Source organism: Trichoderma virens (assembly GCF_000170995.1).
Source record: "Trichoderma virens Gv29-8 chromosome Unknown TRIVIscaffold_92, whole genome shotgun sequence".
NCBI classification, from domain to species: domain Eukaryota; kingdom Fungi; phylum Ascomycota; class Sordariomycetes; order Hypocreales; family Hypocreaceae; genus Trichoderma; species Trichoderma virens.
Genome location: NW_014013657.1, coordinates 18,867 through 36,089, shown reverse-complemented (window position 1 = coordinate 36,089; position 17,223 = coordinate 18,867). Strand labels below are relative to the sequence as shown.

Genomic DNA, 17,223 nt, shown 5'->3' with positions numbered 1-17,223 from the left:
ATGTGACATAATTTGTAGAATGTTTCCTTGATCCCCCTGATTTAGCGGACCAAATCACGCAATGATCATCGTTTCAAACCATGTCTAATCAATACGTAACGCAGTAGTTGGAGCAAGGTTTCCAGACAAACCCCTCCGTGGGCTATGGATGTTCTAGTGGTGGCAGGGTTTGAAGTGGGCTCTTACGACCAACGTGTTAGGAATATGCGGTTGCAAACACTAATCCTGCATGCGTATGCCTGTATACTATGATATAGGTAGCGTATCAGTAAACCTCCAGGTCCTCTGCCCAACAGTACTCCGTATATATGCAGCTGATACGCGATATCCACCCTTGGAACGTTGTTCCCAGCTACTAATTGGATCGAGGTAGACCTTCCCTTAAGGGCTTCGTTCTAGCTGCATTCTAGCTTCGTTCCATGACTGGATGGGGTCAGGGATGGAGAACTCGGACACTCCGTAGCGCTTATCGCCCGCCAACCAGCACTTAGGATCGAGATCAAATACAAACCTCTACTTGTAATGGAGTGCTATCGGATGGTTTCTTTGACGGTTTCAAGCCCCTCCAAGCTCCGGAGATATCCATTCGTCAGCTGATGAGGTGAAAAGCACCCACCCTTCAGCAGAAACGCCATGCACAGCGGTTTACATTTTAGCCTCAGCTAGCTTGACCTGTAGACCCGGGCAGCGCGGAATAACCACGTGGTATCTCGATTCGTTTTGGATTTATGAATATCATACGGAGTAGAAGTCAGGCTATTGGCCCTGGTATCGACAGGCCCCGGGGAATATGACTCGAAACACAGCCTTATTGTACGAATCAACCCAACTCCTCCCTTCGTGCCCGCCAACGAAGCCCCGCAAACTCTCTGTGGGGGTGAGCAAGGACCATGTCTCTTTAGCTTATTCTAGAAGGATGCCCGATTGGGGTAGGCATGGCGATGCGTCTGAGCGGATCTCTCGTAGCTGATTGATACTCCGTCTAGACAAGAGGGACAGGAGACCGTTGCCATAATAATGCCAAATATCTCAATGTATTGAGGCAGCTATGAGCTCCTTAGACGCAACAATGGCTCCTGGATCTGTGAGCGTCGACGATACCCCAATGGATGTGTCATCAGATCATGAGAAGACAGAGGAACCTACCTCCAAAGCCTCGTAGGTTCTAAATCTGTCGAGATTAACAAAACAAGCGGAAGCTGACTGAATTTCCCAAAGGTGTGAGATGTGCAGGCGGCGGAAGGTCAAGTGCGATCGAACAAGGCCAGCCTGCGGTTGGTGTGTGCGCAATGATCGCGTGTGTGTTTACAAAGAGAAGCGGAAGGTTGTCGAGGAGAGTGAAAGAAATGACCAGCTGGAGGCTCGACTTGGGCATCTTGAAGCCCTAGTTCAGGGCTTGAAACAACGCGTTGACTATCACATTTCGCGTCATGATGCTCACCACGAAGCTTCTCGTTCTCCCATGTCAAAGAGTCCCTCAACTCATCATGACCGACATCACAGCTGGCACGCAACTGCGTCTCCAGAGTCTACACACTCGGATATGCTGTCTGAAGGTGCTCGATCTCCCACTGTTATCCTAAATCGACCGATTAATCTCTCAAGCGGTGTGAAGTTACCGCAAAGTTTCAACTCAAACATGAAGGCAATCTATGAACAAGAGATTGTTCTATCGACAGATCCGGATCTTCCCCCCAGCGACCTGCTTTATGTTCTGGTGGACCTCTTTTTCAAACATATCAATACGTGGTTTCCCTTGCTTGACCGCAAAGCCACCTTTGGAACATATTTTGGTTCCACATCCGTCTCGCGAGGCGATCGCGTGGTTTTGTTTGCCATTATCGCAACGACATTGCGATTCGCTGCAGATGCACGCCTGACACCAAATGTAAAGCAAAGGCTTTATAACAGTTGCAAACAGAAAGTAGAGCTATACGCATTAGAGAATGTCAACCTCTTCGCGCTGAAGGCTTTGACGCTCCTCTCGTTGGACGTTCTGGGGACTTCCAACGAACTGCAGGGACAGAGCCTCCTGTCTCTACTTGTCCAGAATATTGTTCATCTTGGTCTTTGTGTTGAGAAAAACGTCTATCTGACCTCTCCATCGTTGTCAAAAACAGCTTTACCGCGCAGGGTAGCACTTCCAGAGCCTAATTCCTGGATTGAAGATGAAGGGAGACGCAGGCTCTGCTGGATGGTATATGTGTTGGACAGATACGCAACACTAGCGACACAATTCCAATTCATGATGGTGGAAGAGGACATGAAGCGCTTTCTTCCTTGCCGATACGACTTGTGGTCGGGTGACATTCCTGTGGAAACGAGATGGCCAAATGGCCTTGACACGACCAAACAGAGACATACAACCAATGCGCCTGAAAATCTTGGTAGCTTTTCCTACCACTGCGAAGTTCTCGGAATTTTGAGTCGCGTTCACAATTTCCTGCTGAAACCACTTGATATATACTCAATTCAAGATGTGCGAAGCTGGCGGAGCACCTTTGTTGTTCTGGAAGGTGAATTATCCACCTGGCTTCGTGACCTTCCTGCAGAATACGGTCAGATATCACTATTGTGTCATTCTGACCCTGGAGCCAGAATTATTAATTGGATCATGTTACATGCTGCATTTGTGGTATCGACCATTCGGCTTAATTCTGCAGCGGCGTATCCCGTGGTGCAAAACGCCGTGTTTGTACCATCTTACAGTGCCATGCAGACTTGTCTCTCTGCAGTTGAAAGCTTGAGAAGCATTGTCCAAGACGTGATCGAAACCAGCGGCTTATCTTTATTGGGGCCGCATTTCGCCTTCTCTCTATGGACATCAGCGAGACTTCTTCTGGTACATGCAGCAACCATGGGCTGTGAAGTCGATCCGAAGGTTGATTTCTTTGTGGGCACCTTGGCCGAGATGGGCCGATACTGGGAGGTCGCCGCCACCTACTCGGCGACCCTAAGCCGAGTGACCGAGGAGGGGCGACAAGGAGACAAAACGTTTACTGAGATGAGGCAGTAAGTGTACCTTTATCAGATGATTTAGGGCTGATTGAGGCTAATACTATTCTGACAGACACGCCCATGAACTCTCAATGCTCTCTGGTTCGACGAGGCTCAGTGCCCTGGAGCCAACTTCGACTAGAATATCTTCTGTAAACGAGCTGGACTACCTCGAGATTTTTGATTTCTTCAACTACCCTCGGTCGGTTGACCATGGCTCTACAGCTCCATTCGAGATTCACCAACATTTATTAGATTATTCCTCTGGCTCCATCTCACTCGGTATGGGGTTTGTAATGCCGAGTGTAGAATCGGACTGGCTGCAGTATGAGACCCATCAGTGATACATCAGCAAACGATATGATGATCTATGAAACGCATTAGCTCTGGTACTTGGGGGTTTCTTTTTATCATTTTCTACTTCTTGCGGCCATTCGAATATCCTGCGGTATAGAGTGTTAGAGGCATAGACAAATAGACCAATTACAATTGCCATTCCTCCTTCCAAATAGTGTCTGGTTGGTAGCTACTCTCCATTTGATGCCCTGAAACGATCTATGGCAAATAAGTAAAAGTAAGTGAAGCAAAGCGGCTTGTTCCCCTGTGGTCCGTTATCCCCACCAGAAGAGGAAGTTAAAGAGATTTACCTCTCGCTGTTGATATTGTATATGATTTACGGGGAGCACTTATAAGAACATATGGCCTATATACCTGCAGTAGTAGAATGTCTTAAATGGTAATTTCTTAGTAAGAGAATACCCGAGGTATACTGACCATCTTTAACCGACGTGACCTACTTTCCCTTATTCCATGAACAATGCTTCTGAGGCCTCAGATATTCTTATCGACAAATAATTACTAATCTTCTTTGGGGTCAGAGGATTACAAGGGCAGGTAGCACATTGACACTTCATCTCATCGCTTTCCATTGCAGACTGAATGATGGGCGGAAAGCTCACTCTGACTAGATGCAGGGTTCGGACCCTCATGTAAGCCTCAGCGAGTTTGAGAAGCCCGCCATTCTCTACCGGGGGATTGGTAGGTAGGTAGCATTCTCCCCCTATAAGGCGCATGTGCGCTCGGAGAAAATTTCTCTTTGGCCGAGGCGCGTTGTCCCAATTCGCTAGAACACAACTTTGCTGCTCGCCACTTCGATGCGTTTGTTGCCTTTGCTCCGCAAGTTGTTCCCATTGCCAAAAGTTAGCGAACTTTAAACAACTAGTCACTATTCTGAACCCTAGTAAGACTGCTAAATCGCGGCACGACACTCTTTTGAGACGGGCGTTTTGAGCGGAGAATGTGGAGAAGCTTATGAGACAACAAGACGGATTCTGTCTTGTGGCCGGTGAGCAGAACTTGCCCTTCGATAATTTGTCTTTCTTCATCTTCTGATAAAAAAAGAGGCTGTCTCGCTACTCTCGCTTTGATCGACCTCCGCAACAGCGTCGAAGTTACGCTCTGATGGGAAAGGGTGTGTAGTGACCACGATAAACCTGGATTGACCAGTCCAGTCCCTTGTACCATCCCATCGCCTCATTCGTTCAATATCTCCTAGGGGAAAAATAAAGCCCCTCGTATCAGAATACAATCATCCATTACACGCCAATTGCGATTGCAGCGGACTAGTGCATTTTGTGCCCCCTTTCGACATGCCTGTGCCGGTCGGTGCTTCGGGAAAATTCCCGAGGCGTGGATTCCTTGAGGCCATGGAGATGTCCCGGCTGACCGGCAATGGTGATTCCAATGATACTCACCAGTTCATGAGTCGCCAACCAGCTTGGCAACCGGGAGCCGAGCTACCTTGGGGAAGCGATGATAATACCAAACACAAGACTGCAACTTACTTTACAACGAGGGCATATGGAGGGCATGTTTATATTCAGGCGCCACTTGCTGCCGTTAATGTTGTGGAAGGTGACGATGAAAGTGCTAAAGGGGTATCAAGTAAGGGAAAGTTCGGTATCCACGTGAGTTTGCTCTTTATCTCATTAAATGGAAGGGATTCCACATATATTAATGGGATCCAGTCAATACAAGGCGTGTTTACCAACCCAGGACACGTGGACAGGCCGTTCATCTACCAGGTTACAAAACTCGCCGCTGGCCGTAGCTTTCAAACCTGTCTTGTCACTGCCCGCCAACCAAAGGAGCCTTCATCCAATCCTTCGGGTCCCTTTCCGGAATCAGACTCTAGATTGCCTCTTGGCCCTATTTGCTTTAGCTGCCATGTCACCTTCAAGCGGCCTGGATTGAGTTTTGCAGACTTGCAATTGTCATCAGCACAAGAACGCTTCACAGATATTCTTGCCCAAAGAAAACCCGAGGAGTGGGAAGCAAGCCCGCAGCTTGACATTGATATCATTAACGATGCGTTTCCGAATGCCGGCCACGGCGGATTTCCCATTGTGGACATGCACAAGGTTGACATGAAGCTGTTCAATGCTGATAGACCAATTCCCGAACGCCGTGAATTGCTTTTATACAGACTTCACAAGCCTATTCCCACGGAAGATACCAATGCCCACATCCTTGCTCATGCATTTGAAGCAGACAGGAACGGACTCCTAACGATAAGTAACTATCTAGGATGGGGCTACAACTTGGGTGTGGCCGCGAGTCTAAGCTATACATTCGTAGTACACGTCAACGCCGAGGAGGCCGTGATGAGTGACGGGTGGTGGATTCAGGAAGTATGCTGGCCACGAGTGAGCGCCGGGAGGGCAACATTGGAGAGCAGAATCTGGAGTCCTGCGGGAAAACACGTTGCGAGCGGATATCAAGATGGACTTGCAGCACCGCTAGAGCCGAAGCGCGGGGCCGAGAAGTTGTAGGTTGACCTGGGCGGAGATTTGACAAGAATTATGCTTGCTTGTTGTTTAATGTATGCGAGATGTAGTTTCGCCATCTCCATGTTGAATCCTCCTCTGGCCTCATTTTTATATGTGAATTGAGCGCGGTCGTCACCCAATCGCTTTTGTCTCATTCCTTACTCCTCTATATCGTACAATTCCAGTCGTCAATTCCCCCTACCTAACACACCATCCCACCGCCGCCTCAACAAGCAACTTCGCATAAACACGATGTAACATGCCAGGCACACCACCAAATGGATCCTCCTTCGGTGTCGTCGTCACTCCATCAAACGTTATAGCCTTGAGTCTGAACTCGGCCACTTTTCGCTTCTCATTTAGTACTGCTGTCAAGGCGAATACGTTATCTAGGTCGCGTGGTCGAAAGGGGGATTCCTTGGGAGCAGGGCAACCACGAAAGGTTAATGACGTGGGAGATTTCTCGAGAACGAGAAAGTGATTTGTCAAAATTGTCCCTGTTTTGCTTAATTAGCCATCTTGTACTCACATGTGCATTGATACAGCGGGTATTTTGACGAACCAGGCTCATATGTGCTCTGTCCCAATTCATCTGGCGTCCACAAATCGGTACGATTCTCGGGACTCTTGGTCAGCCCCATTAGCCTCCTCTGAATCCCATATCCTAACAACATTTCAATCAACTTTCAGGCTCATCAAATAATTCAACAATAAAAACGCACCGTATCCTGCCCACATCCCCCGCGAAAACTCCTCCACCAGCGCACTCCCACCCCGTCTCGCATCCTCCAACAGCTCCGGCCTCAGTTTCTCAAACGGCACTTTTCGGACGCATGAATCGTGAGTGCTGGGATTATTTCGGGGATTCAAATATTTCATGATTGGATGCTTGAATAATGCATCAGTGTCCGGCCCGAAAGGCTCAAACGCGCATTTCTGAGTCCATAGGGCCAATCCGCCGAACGTGACCACCGGACCGCCAACGAGGACTTGGGTGAGACGAACCAACCGCTGGCGGGCTGTCGACGAAAAAGGCATGACGAAGTTAATTCAAGTTTCTTTCAAAGTACATGAAGCTGAGAAGATGGATAGAGAGAATGACGTCTATAAAATATGAGGGAGAGACGAGAGAGATGGCGGCTTTCGGCCAAGCAACTCGGGACCTAGTTCGGGCCGTATTTGTGCATCTTTGTCTGGGCCGGCACTTTTGGCCCACTGTATCGGAGCTACACACGCCCGTGAGAGTGTGCATTGCCGAGTGAGAGAAGCTGAATAAGAGGCTCGGGTATTCGAATCCAATAGGCTATACGTGGGGCATTGAGGTCCATGATATGATGGTCATTCTCCAGGCTACATCTTAAAGACGCTAACAACAGCAAATAGTCCCGAATAGACAATGAGAGGGGAAATATACACCATGATAGCTGAGTGAGTATCAAGTCTAGGCAATCTAGTGATAGAGATGGTAGTGTCATATAGCTATCGCTGCGGAATAACCTCCCAATTTGGGTATCTCTAAGAAACAATGAAAAAAGAAAGAAAAGCTCCGCTCATCCAACAAGACACTTGATGGTTCTCATATCGCATGTTCCAGGCCCACCCAGCCAATACCGAAAGAACTTCCCTACTGGTCGCTTTCTTCATCTCCTCCATGCACGCAAGATGCCAGATGCCAAGCTAGAAAATGTAAACCGAGGAGAGAAGACGGAGAAGAAGATGGAAAGCCAGAAGAAATGCCAAAAACTCCGATTCCCCGGACTAGGAAAAAAAAAGCAATTTTTTGTCGCCAATAGCCCTCTCTCCATGCAAATGCAAATGCAAATCAAATCACTGCATCAGCTGATGGACATCACGCGACATCTTCTTCTTTTTCTCCAGCTTCAGTAGCGGTACCTCCATGCCGTCCACCATCCGCCCTACTTTACCCTCTCTCAAAACCTGCCAATGCTTTTTCAACAGCTCTTCTCCCACTACTAGCTCGAATCCGGCCAGGAAGCAGAAGCTAATCTCTAGCCTCGCCAGTTCGACCTCACTCACACCGCCGACTTTGGCAATCTTTGTATGCGGATAGGACAGATCCTCGAGCGCCTTCATGGCTACCCGCAAGCCAGCGAGGACTAGTCTATGTGCGTTTCGTCTCGTTACGGGGATCGCGCGCTCCTCAACGGCAAGGCGGTGGATATACAGCGACGTGGCGAGATAGACGGCCGTGCTCATGGGACAAAACTGGTGGAGCCGCAGAAGATACTGGTTTACCGAGATGGGAGGTTCGTTTTTGCTGTAGAACTTGCGGGTGATGGCGCCGTGCTGCAGGTTCAACGGCTGCGAGTCAGCCCCGACGACGATGTAGGGTTCCGGAGGATGCAGGTTCGGGGCGGATGACGAAGGGTTCGCGTGTCGCAGAGAGCTGTGTTTCAATCGCACGCCGTCGATCGATTGCGCATAAGCGTCCTGCTGGGCTATCAGCTGTGCTGACATGGACGCGCTGTACGCCTGAAGTTTGCTTAGATTGCCTACCGACGACGAGCCACTCTTCTGGCCGAGCTTCTGCAGCTTCTCCTGTATCTGCTGCTGATGACGCTGCTTTCTAAGCTTCTCTTCCTGCTCTTCCCGCAGAGCCTGGGCCCGAAGTCGTGCCAAGCTCTTCTCCGAGTGTGATCGCGCAATATTCTCTTTCTCGACCTGCATGTTACTCATCTGAGGATCGGTGGGCGTCTTCGGTGGAGGTGTTGGAGGGACATCGCCGGTGATGCGAACTAGCAGCTCGACGTTGGCGCTGAGAAGCTGCAGTGCCTCAGATGGCTTGAGTTTGAACAGGTCGTGCTCATCGTTGTTATCGGCGGGCGTCGAGTTCGCAGGACTCCTATCCTGGTCGATGGAGAGTCGCGGATCTGACGAAGGAACGGGTGGAGGAGGAGGATCGTGCGCTGGACTAGGATCGAGAGAGGACGAATCTCGCTGCTGTTGCAATTGTATCGCCGCAGTAGCCTCGATTTGTTGCGTCTCGGTCGCGGCGGAGGAAGACATGGCGCTGTGGTTGGCCGTGGCCGTGGATTTGGCTCTTTGCTGGCCTGGCCTCGCCTCGTCTCACCTCGCGTATCTGTGGTGCTGCTGTTGAATGTTGTGGCTATTCTATATTTTATCGAGCGTTGAGATGTAGAGAAGCGAGGAGGATACGCGCGCCAGTGAGTGAGCTGGTCAAATCAAGGCAATGTTCAGGTTGTCAAAGCCGAGGTCGAGTATGGCCTTGACGCTGCGCGCGTATCGCGGACTTGGATCGCTGCTGTCGCTCGTAGGCAATGTACGGTTTCGGTTTCAGTGTTGGTTTCGGAATTCGGGATTCGCTCTCGCTGAAGACGCGCAAGGCCTGGTCTGTGCCTGTCGTTGTCAAGAGACGCAGTCGTGGATGCGCCTCGGTCGATTCAAGGCGTGGATGTGCTTGGTCTGGGCCACTCTCATGATCCCTTTGTGGGGAGTCTCGAATTCGCTTTCTCTTGGTGTCTTCTTTTTTAACTTCTCTCCCGTCCCTCAACCTCTGCCCGGCCTCAGGCTCTGTCGTCGCAGCACGAGGTTTGTTGCCGGAAGCGGTTTCTGTCGGGAAGCGAGTCGAGACGAAATTCCTCCCGCTTGAATCAAGTGACCTCGTGATCAGCCAAGCTCTGCAGCCCGCTAAGATTAAAAAAAGAAAAAAGAGAAAAATCCGTGGGGCCACTTGCGGCTCGAGTTAGTGGACCGAGCGTCCTCAGGCGCCTGTTCTCTGCTTGTTTCAATATCAGATCAGCATGGAGATGAGCAGATGAGAAGAGCAGATGGCGAGATGCAAGGGAAATGAATTTAAATGCTCGCTGGCGCCTAAATTGGAAGCATCCATGGCGAGCCTGTTCCCTCGCCACGTGTGAGAAGTAGAGCCGAGAAGGGACACTAGCGGCTATTCTATTCTGGTGAGTTGGAGTCAATCTGGTCCCGGAGATGAGATGTGGCTGTCGAGATGCCGGGGCTTCACTTCATCTTGGCCTTCATCCGCATCTCCTCATTCATCTTGTCTTTCTTCATGCAATGAGTATTACTATACTATACTATACTATACTATACTATACTATAGCTATTAGTAGCAACCACCATAATAACATCAAATGCATAAGTATCCAGCCCAAATGGGGACTGATGCATGCACCCAGCATGCAACAAGCGACTCGATCCACACTAACAGCTGTTGACGGGCGATCGATCAGGACCCTTTACAGAGACCCTTTAATATCTCCAGAGACCCCTTCTTCCCATCTGCCGGGTGACCAATTCCATCACATTATCGCTTGTTCCGTCGAGAAGCTAGACGCCACACAGAATCCCCCCACTTAGCTGCTAACTATGTATCATGTCAATCCAAGACGAAGCGGAAGACAACAGCTGGCCGGAAGCAGAAACAGCAGCTAAAACAACGATACAGCACGGAAACTACAGAGAAACATGAGCAAGTTATCCTCGATGCATGTGGCAAAAAGACCCAAAAAGCACAGGTCAGTTTCCCGAGATTCAGCAGCTTACGCCCCCACCACCAACAACTGCGCCAATGCAAGATTCAACTCTCAACTCCTGCATCCTCGCCCATCCAATGCATCACCTCCTCTTCGTGGCGTCTGGCCTCGGGCGGTCTAGATTTCGCCATCTAGCGAATTGACTTGCTTCCTTTCATCAACCTGGAGCAGCGGAATGGGCATTAATTACTTTTCTGGCCCCTTGCCTCTCTGGTGGGATGATTTCTCATATGTTATGTTTGCATCCTATTGGACCCTGTCAAGCCTGTGTCGAAATATGGGGGAGAAACAAGCAACGAACCAATCGCCATTCGTTTCTACCGCTGCAAGTCCCCTATCAGCAGCTACAGCTGCCTCGCGCATGCTGCACGCAGTCAGATGCACAGAGATATAAATATTAAACGAGCGGTAATGGCGCCCTAGAAAATCGACGTGGCTTGATGGGATTGTGCGCTGAAATTGAATGAGTAACGTGGCGTACCTTGCGTATGAGAGGAGCCATTAACATGTGGTGGAAACAGAAACAATGGGAAGTAAAAGCTGAAGCTGCATGCTTTTCTTCAGGTTGCTAAAAATAACCTCACATCGTCCTTGTCTGGTGTTCATTGCAGTTCAATTCGTTCTACGTACAATCGTGCTCCATGTCTATGGTAACCTTGCCGTGTGTTCACTGGCTCTGTCTCTATCCACCATCTATCATCAGCTCATACAATGATTAACATCCCGACGCAACCTTGACGTCCACCACCGCTGATTGGCCATTCTGTACATGGGCAATGGCCTCCTTCAGCACACCCTCCAGCTCCGCTCTCTCGTTCACTCTAGCAGCAAAGATGTCGCCGTCAGCAGCAGCCTTGGCAATGCCGGAGTAATCCGGTGAGGGATCAAAGGAAATGTTGATCTCTTCGTTGGTAGCTTGTGATCCCAGTCCCTCGGGGTGAACCAGCAACAAAGACCGGCGCGGCGCATTCCAACCTATACGATGACACAGTCGTTAGCTTTAATTCTCCATCTCAAATGCATCATCTGCTATGTGATAGTCTTGACTTACCCTTGTTGTTGAGCACAATAGTCAGGATAGGGATGTTGTAGCGTTTTGAAATCCAGTAGACACTACCAGGAACGGTAAAGAGATATGTGCCGTCGCCCACGATTTGAACAACAAACTTGCCCTTGCCCTTTCCTCCATTCTCTGCATCAGTGGCGAGCTTCATACCCAGTGCACCACCGCCAGACCAACCAAGGCCACCACCACCGCAGTTAATCCATGAGCCGGGAGTTGAAGGCTGGATGTTGTCGTATACAAAGAGGGTGTTGGTCACGGCCTCAATAGCCCAGAGGGTGTCCTCTGGAACAAGTTTCTTGACCTGCCGGCAGAGATAACCGGTTCCAAAGGTGTTGTCGGGAAGTGGCTCAGCTGCCTTGGCAATCTTTGCAAGACGCAGCTCGTGCTCTTCCTTGCGCTTCGTAGCAATCTCCACCACGTTCTGGGACTGCAGCTTCTTTGCAAGGTCACCCGTCTTGAGAGCCTCAGTAAGCTGCTCAATTGCAGTCTGGCTATCCGCACGATACGTCTCCTGGGCCTCGAGGTAAAAGACGGGCATCTGCTGCTTGAGCGGGTCGAGATCGATGTGGAACACCTTTGCATCTGGGTTTGGCTTGACCCGAGTAGGGATCCATGGCACGTCGGCATCGAGGACGAGAATGACATCGGCATCAGCAACAGACATTTCGCCTCCATAGTTAAGGCCAAGAGAAGCGGGGTGATCAAAGGGGAAGCACATGTCACTGCCTCCACAGTCAACCACCCTCAGGTTGGGAACAATATTGGCGAGCTCAACCAGAGCTCCTGGGAATTCGTGGTTCCTGCCGCCGTATCCTGTCAGGACCAGAGGGCGTTTGGCGCCGGCAAGGGCATCTGCAATGTTTTCAACGGCCTGCTTAGGCAGACTGCCCAGCTTGACAGGTTCCCAGTCGCTTTGCCTCAGCTGGTAAGGCTTGATCTCCTGCTCCATGATCTCTCGAGCGCCATACAAGTAGACGGGACCTTGAGGTCCAGATTTAGCCCATTGCAACGCACGGTTAACCAGTTGCTTAACGTTAGACCCCGTCTTGATCTCACCAGTGTACCGGCAGTACTGCGCAACAATCTGCTTCTGGTCGGGAACATCCTGGATCCAGTGGATGTACTCGGTACGGGTGCCACGATGTTCGCCCTCAAGAGTGAATGGTGATAGACCAGCGAAGACGAGAACAGGCGCACGACCACATGCTGCGTTGTGCACGGCAGCTCCAAGACCTTGTGTGCCAACATCGACGTGAACAATGACGCACTGGGGCTTGCCTGTTAATCTAGCATAGCCATCGGCCATGGACATGGCAACCATCTAAGATGTATAAGCATTTGTACTCATATGCAACAGCCCAGATCACATCATATGAGATCCAGGATGAGAAGGGTCAAGGGATAGGAGAAGAGGGGCATACCTCATTGGGGCATGTAATCATCTTTGGAAAGTTTCCCTTGCGTTCACGAGCACCCTTGACCATGGCCTCGATAATGCTCGGGTGGTCAGAGCCCAAGTTTACAAAGCAGTGAGTGACACCAGCCTCCCACAACGCCTCAAAGAAGGCCGAAGAGGCTGTGTACATGTTTTGGTAGTCTGGCTTCTCCATGGCTGCGGTTGAAGCGTGTCTGTTGTTGGTGCTCACAATCGCCGTGGAAGGGATTGCTCTTTTATCAATGAGACTCCGCCCTCTGGACGATGTGACATTTGATGATCCCGAGTAATGCCGTAACCGAGATGGAGGCTGGCTGTAAGTGTGGGATAAAGCTACGGCTCCGACAACCGGTGTGGGGCGGCTTCTCCAGAGGGCCGGCAGAGATGTCCCGGAACGGTGTAGAAGAGCCATGCCGCCTCGCTATTGGACGGCTGGTTTTTGGAATTAGTTGAATGGAGCAGACTAAATCGATGGGGATGTGGTATTTGAGATATCGACAAGTGTAAATGGTGTAGGGGGATTGGTTCGTTGATGCTTGGGCTGAAAGGAGGGGGGAGCTTGTGAGGGGTTCGGCATCGAGTTCGGATAGACATGGAGTCGTTGCTTGCTGCAACCGCCATGTAGCCGCGAGTGATGACATAAGGACATTTGACATTTGATAGTTGAAGGGCGTATCAAGAGGAATCGGACATGTTTGACATGCGGAATCACGGAACTTACCTGTGTAGGAAGAGCAAGGATGTTGGGTATTAGTGGCGGGCGTGGCTGTAAAAGTAGAGGCGGGAATGCAGAGTGCCTTGGCGTGGGGATATTGTAGTGGTGGCTTGGGATCGTAAGAGATTGGAAGAAAGGAAAAGAAGAAGATGAAAAAGAAGAAGAAAATCCCGGTTGGTTAACGAAGATGACAATGTTGAAAGATGTTTGGATGCAGGAGACGACAAAAGGACACACGCATGAGACGTATCTGCCAATGGAGGTTATGCATCAAGGACGCACAATCCGTGTATCCGCATCTCCAAGGGCGCGCGTAGTTCCATGTTGGGCAGTTATTTGGAAAACTACCCACCAGCTAAGGATATCGTTATCTAATCGCTAATGTCCGGTGATGCCCGCCGAAGCCTCGTGATGCCCCCATAGTCGCCTATCTGGGCAATCGGGCAGTTGTGCCGAGACTGGCCGTGGACATGAAACCCCGATTGGTTCATAAACGGACGCCTCTAGCAGATTAAATGCCCCTCTCGGTAGTAATAGGGAGGAGCTGCAATAACGCGGGGTAGTGGAGAAGGAGGTCAAGTCTAATACGGAGTATATTCTGTAATAACTCCAGAAATATTCCGTTTGTGGACATGGCGTTTTTGTTTTCCGTAGTAAACAAAGAAAAGGACACATCCTTCTATATAGTACTTATAAAAGGTATTAATAAGGAACAATAAATGAATAAAATAATAGAGCTGAGGCGAGGTGACAATCATTGATGGCGGCAGGAACAACCAACACAAGTCATTTGCCCCGCCTGTAGCCGTTCTTGCCTGCTGTAACACACCTACCTGTATTCTGGTTCTGGGCAGAAAACGTAAGAGCCGGCACCGGTCGCTCCTTCCCCCACTCTGTCCACCACATCGGCCTTAGCAATGGCTGCGCAATGTCTCTCCACGGCCGCACCTGCCACTATTGTTCCCTCATTCGTGCAGCCGTTTCTAGGGTACGTACCTACTCCTACTAGGTACTAACTTACCTATATAATTGAATGTCAACCTTCTTAGTATCTATCCTAAATTGACTACCTACATGCTTTTTATAGACATGGTCTTGACATAATAGTAGATTATATTTAATACTATTAAAAATATGGCTACATTTAGTACGGCAATAGGTATGTACATAATTTGCCATTATCAATGACGCTCTCCCACCTCCCGTATCAAGGCTAATGAAGCATTTATACCCCAAAGACGTTCAAGCTTACACTACATCGAACGAACCGCATGTAGAAAGAATGCCATCCTTCTATTGGTCATCAACACCTTGAAGCTAACTAAACCTCTATCCAAGAACAATACTGCTCAAACGTCCAGAGACAACACTCAACAGCGAGAGAATGATAATCGTGATTGGTATCAATATTTCCACCCCTCCTTCATCTTCATGGCAAATCAACACTCTGAGGATTCTGGAAAATGTTACCAGCATCGTAACGCTGCTTAATCTGCTGCAGTATCGGCACCTTGTCACCCCAGTACGTCCACTGGGCGTCTGTCTTGCTCAATGAAACATCAACATATCCAGCATACGTCGTGTTAGCTGCAGGAGCTGCCTGCTTAATCCGTTGATGAACGCCAGACACAAAATCTCTGGTCCCTTGAAGTAGCGCCGGAATTCCAATGGCATAGGATTGGTACATCATGATCGCATCGCGATGAGGGTAGGCAGTGGCGTTGTATGCAGTGTCTGCCATGGCGCCTCCCTCCGAGTTGAAGATGATAAACCAAAGCAAGGTCTGTGGATCAGTGCTGCCCATGTAATTGAACAATCCATTGATGGAATCGTTGCTCAACTTGTCGTTTCTGTCGAATGCCAACGACTTGCTAGCAAATGGCGTAGAGAGATCGCTCAGATACAACGCGGTCGTCTCTGCAATGTGAGCCAAGCTTCCCATCCAATCCACAATAGCAAGATTGATGACTCCGCCGCCAGGAATTCTCTGCTGAATCCCTGTTTTATCGAATTCCTCTTTCGTACCGTAGAACGTGCCGGTGATGAGCGCGCCAAGAGGCTCCGCAATGAACAGTGTTGAAAAGCGTCGGTCAAGATTAGGATCGTACACCAGCTCCTGCCATTTTGCAAATACCGGTGCCATGTCCTTCTGATTACCGAAGCTGAAGCTGTAAGTGTACTCAACGACGCTGCCAGGCTCAGGGTGTGTCTTGAAGACAAACTCAGTGACGATGCCAAAGCTGGCTCCAGCACCTCGGATGGCCCAAAACAGGTCTTCATGTTGGTTTTCATTGGCTCGAATTATTCCGCCGTCAGCTGTAACGACCTCGACTTCCAGGACATGGTCGAGCGCGGCTCCCCACATTCGGGACATGGGGCCTAGTCCTCCCTGTTCATGGATCGTTAAACGAATTGCTCAACAATCCATGGCGGCATCTCTCCGCGCACGGAATACGCGTATTCACTTACCACAGTTGCATGTCCTCCAACTCCAACTCCTGGGCAAGTACCGTGTGCAATAGCCCTGCCGCCATTTGCATGAAGAAGTTTATCGAGTCCATCCAACCTAAATCCCGATCCAACACTCGCTTGCCATGTAGTGTTGTCCATCTGGAAGCTCTGAAGATTTACCAAGTCGATCATCATGCCAGTTACATCGCCGGCACCTTGAGCGAAATTTCTACATTTCTCAGGTCAGATATAACAATAAAAAATCGCAGTCTTTTCTCCGCTTCTCACCCATAAGAGTGCCCGCCAGATCTAGCTTGGACTTTGAAGCCATTCTCGTTTGCGCATTTCACTGCCCCCGCAACCTCAGTCGCATTGTTGGGACGAACGATTATCTGAGGATATCGCGGAAGGTCGAGATTGTATAGTTTTGTCCAGGCTATGTCGGCGTTGCTGCTCGGGATATGGTAGCACTCAAAGCGTCCATTACAAACGCTCTGTATGCATGTCTCGACACCGAGGGTAGAATTTGAGCCGCCCATTGTATGATATTTCTGCTCACCAGTTTTCCACAATGTGAAAATGGATGCGCCTTTTTTCAGATAGGAAACCGTGCATATATAACAGATGGCAAATTAGCCCTCAGTGTGGAAGGTAGATTGCACCCCTGCCCACTTCTAGACCGCAAATACGAGGGTTCGTGCACTCTTGGTGCTTGTTTGTACACGCAGTCGCAGCTCAGCTGGCGTCTTTTTACTCTATAGGCGTTACAAATAGCGAGCTTGGTCATTTTGTATTACACTGAGCTGTATTAAACATTTCATCACAAAATAGGGGCAATGTCTTGCTTTTGAGACACATGATTTCGGATAGTGAATCAGCCTGACGTATGTCGAGATGAGCTTCCAAATATTGGCTGCACCAAATATGATATTTGGCAGATGTGGCTGCGCCAAATTTGCCGTCGGTAGATCACCTGGGGATGGCTAGCTGGCTAGCTGCATATGCATGAATTGCAACCCTTGGAAATAATATTGTTGTTTCACTATTCCCAGGCGATGTCACCTTGCGCGCAGAAGCATACCCGAAAGCATTCCAGTTGAGATTTTGACAACTTAAAAAAGCTTAAATCTTATCATGGTTCAAAGTGGGCTGTGATTTTCGTTCTCATGTAAAACTTTACAATATTCTGCCATCTT

General features: G+C 49.5%; 6 protein-coding genes across 6 annotated transcripts; 2 read left to right on the top strand and 4 right to left on the bottom strand.

The window, feature by feature from the left end:
- Window positions 1-1,219: 1,219 nt before the first annotated feature.
- On the top strand, window positions 1,220-3,341 carry TRIVIDRAFT_165228 (uncharacterized protein; the record flags this gene model as incomplete). The annotated part of the gene is made up of 2 exons (XM_014093952.1): window positions 1,220-3,012; window positions 3,071-3,341. Coding segments are annotated over 2 exons (2,064 nt in total), but the record flags the coding sequence as incomplete, so codon positions are not given.
- Window positions 3,342-4,658: 1,317 nt separating this feature from the next.
- On the top strand, window positions 4,659-5,819 carry TRIVIDRAFT_128288 (uncharacterized protein; the record flags this gene model as incomplete). Its single annotated transcript, XM_014093951.1, has 2 exons — window positions 4,659-4,964; window positions 5,025-5,819. Coding segments are annotated over 2 exons (1,101 nt in total), but the record flags the coding sequence as incomplete, so codon positions are not given.
- A 204-nt stretch (window positions 5,820-6,023) lies between these two features.
- Window positions 6,024-6,863, bottom strand: TRIVIDRAFT_38825 (uncharacterized protein; the record flags this gene model as incomplete). The annotated part of the gene is made up of 3 exons (XM_014093950.1): window positions 6,024-6,322; window positions 6,388-6,489; window positions 6,548-6,863. The coding sequence occupies 3 exons, from the start codon at window positions 6,861-6,863 to the stop codon at window positions 6,024-6,026; spliced, it is 717 nt and encodes a 238-aa protein (XP_013949425.1).
- A 417-nt stretch (window positions 6,864-7,280) lies between these two features.
- Window positions 7,281-8,852, bottom strand: TRIVIDRAFT_211001 (uncharacterized protein; the record flags this gene model as incomplete). Its single annotated transcript, XM_014093949.1, has 1 exon — window positions 7,281-8,852. One exon carries the CDS (start codon window positions 8,850-8,852, stop codon window positions 7,653-7,655), a length of 1,200 nt encoding a protein of 399 aa, XP_013949424.1.
- Window positions 8,853-10,957: 2,105 nt separating this feature from the next.
- TRIVIDRAFT_87416 (uncharacterized protein) lies at window positions 10,958-13,018 on the bottom strand (the record flags this gene model as incomplete). Its single annotated transcript, XM_014093948.1, has 3 exons — window positions 10,958-11,335; window positions 11,412-12,747; window positions 12,848-13,018. The coding sequence occupies 3 exons, from the start codon at window positions 13,010-13,012 to the stop codon at window positions 11,076-11,078; spliced, it is 1,761 nt and encodes a 586-aa protein (XP_013949423.1).
- Window positions 13,019-15,005: 1,987 nt separating this feature from the next.
- On the bottom strand, window positions 15,006-16,566 carry TRIVIDRAFT_56580 (uncharacterized protein; the record flags this gene model as incomplete). The annotated part of the gene is made up of 3 exons (XM_014093947.1): window positions 15,006-15,965; window positions 16,046-16,193; window positions 16,316-16,566. 3 exons carry the CDS (start codon window positions 16,564-16,566, stop codon window positions 15,006-15,008), a joined length of 1,359 nt encoding a protein of 452 aa, XP_013949422.1.
- Window positions 16,567-17,223: the final 657 nt, after the last annotated feature.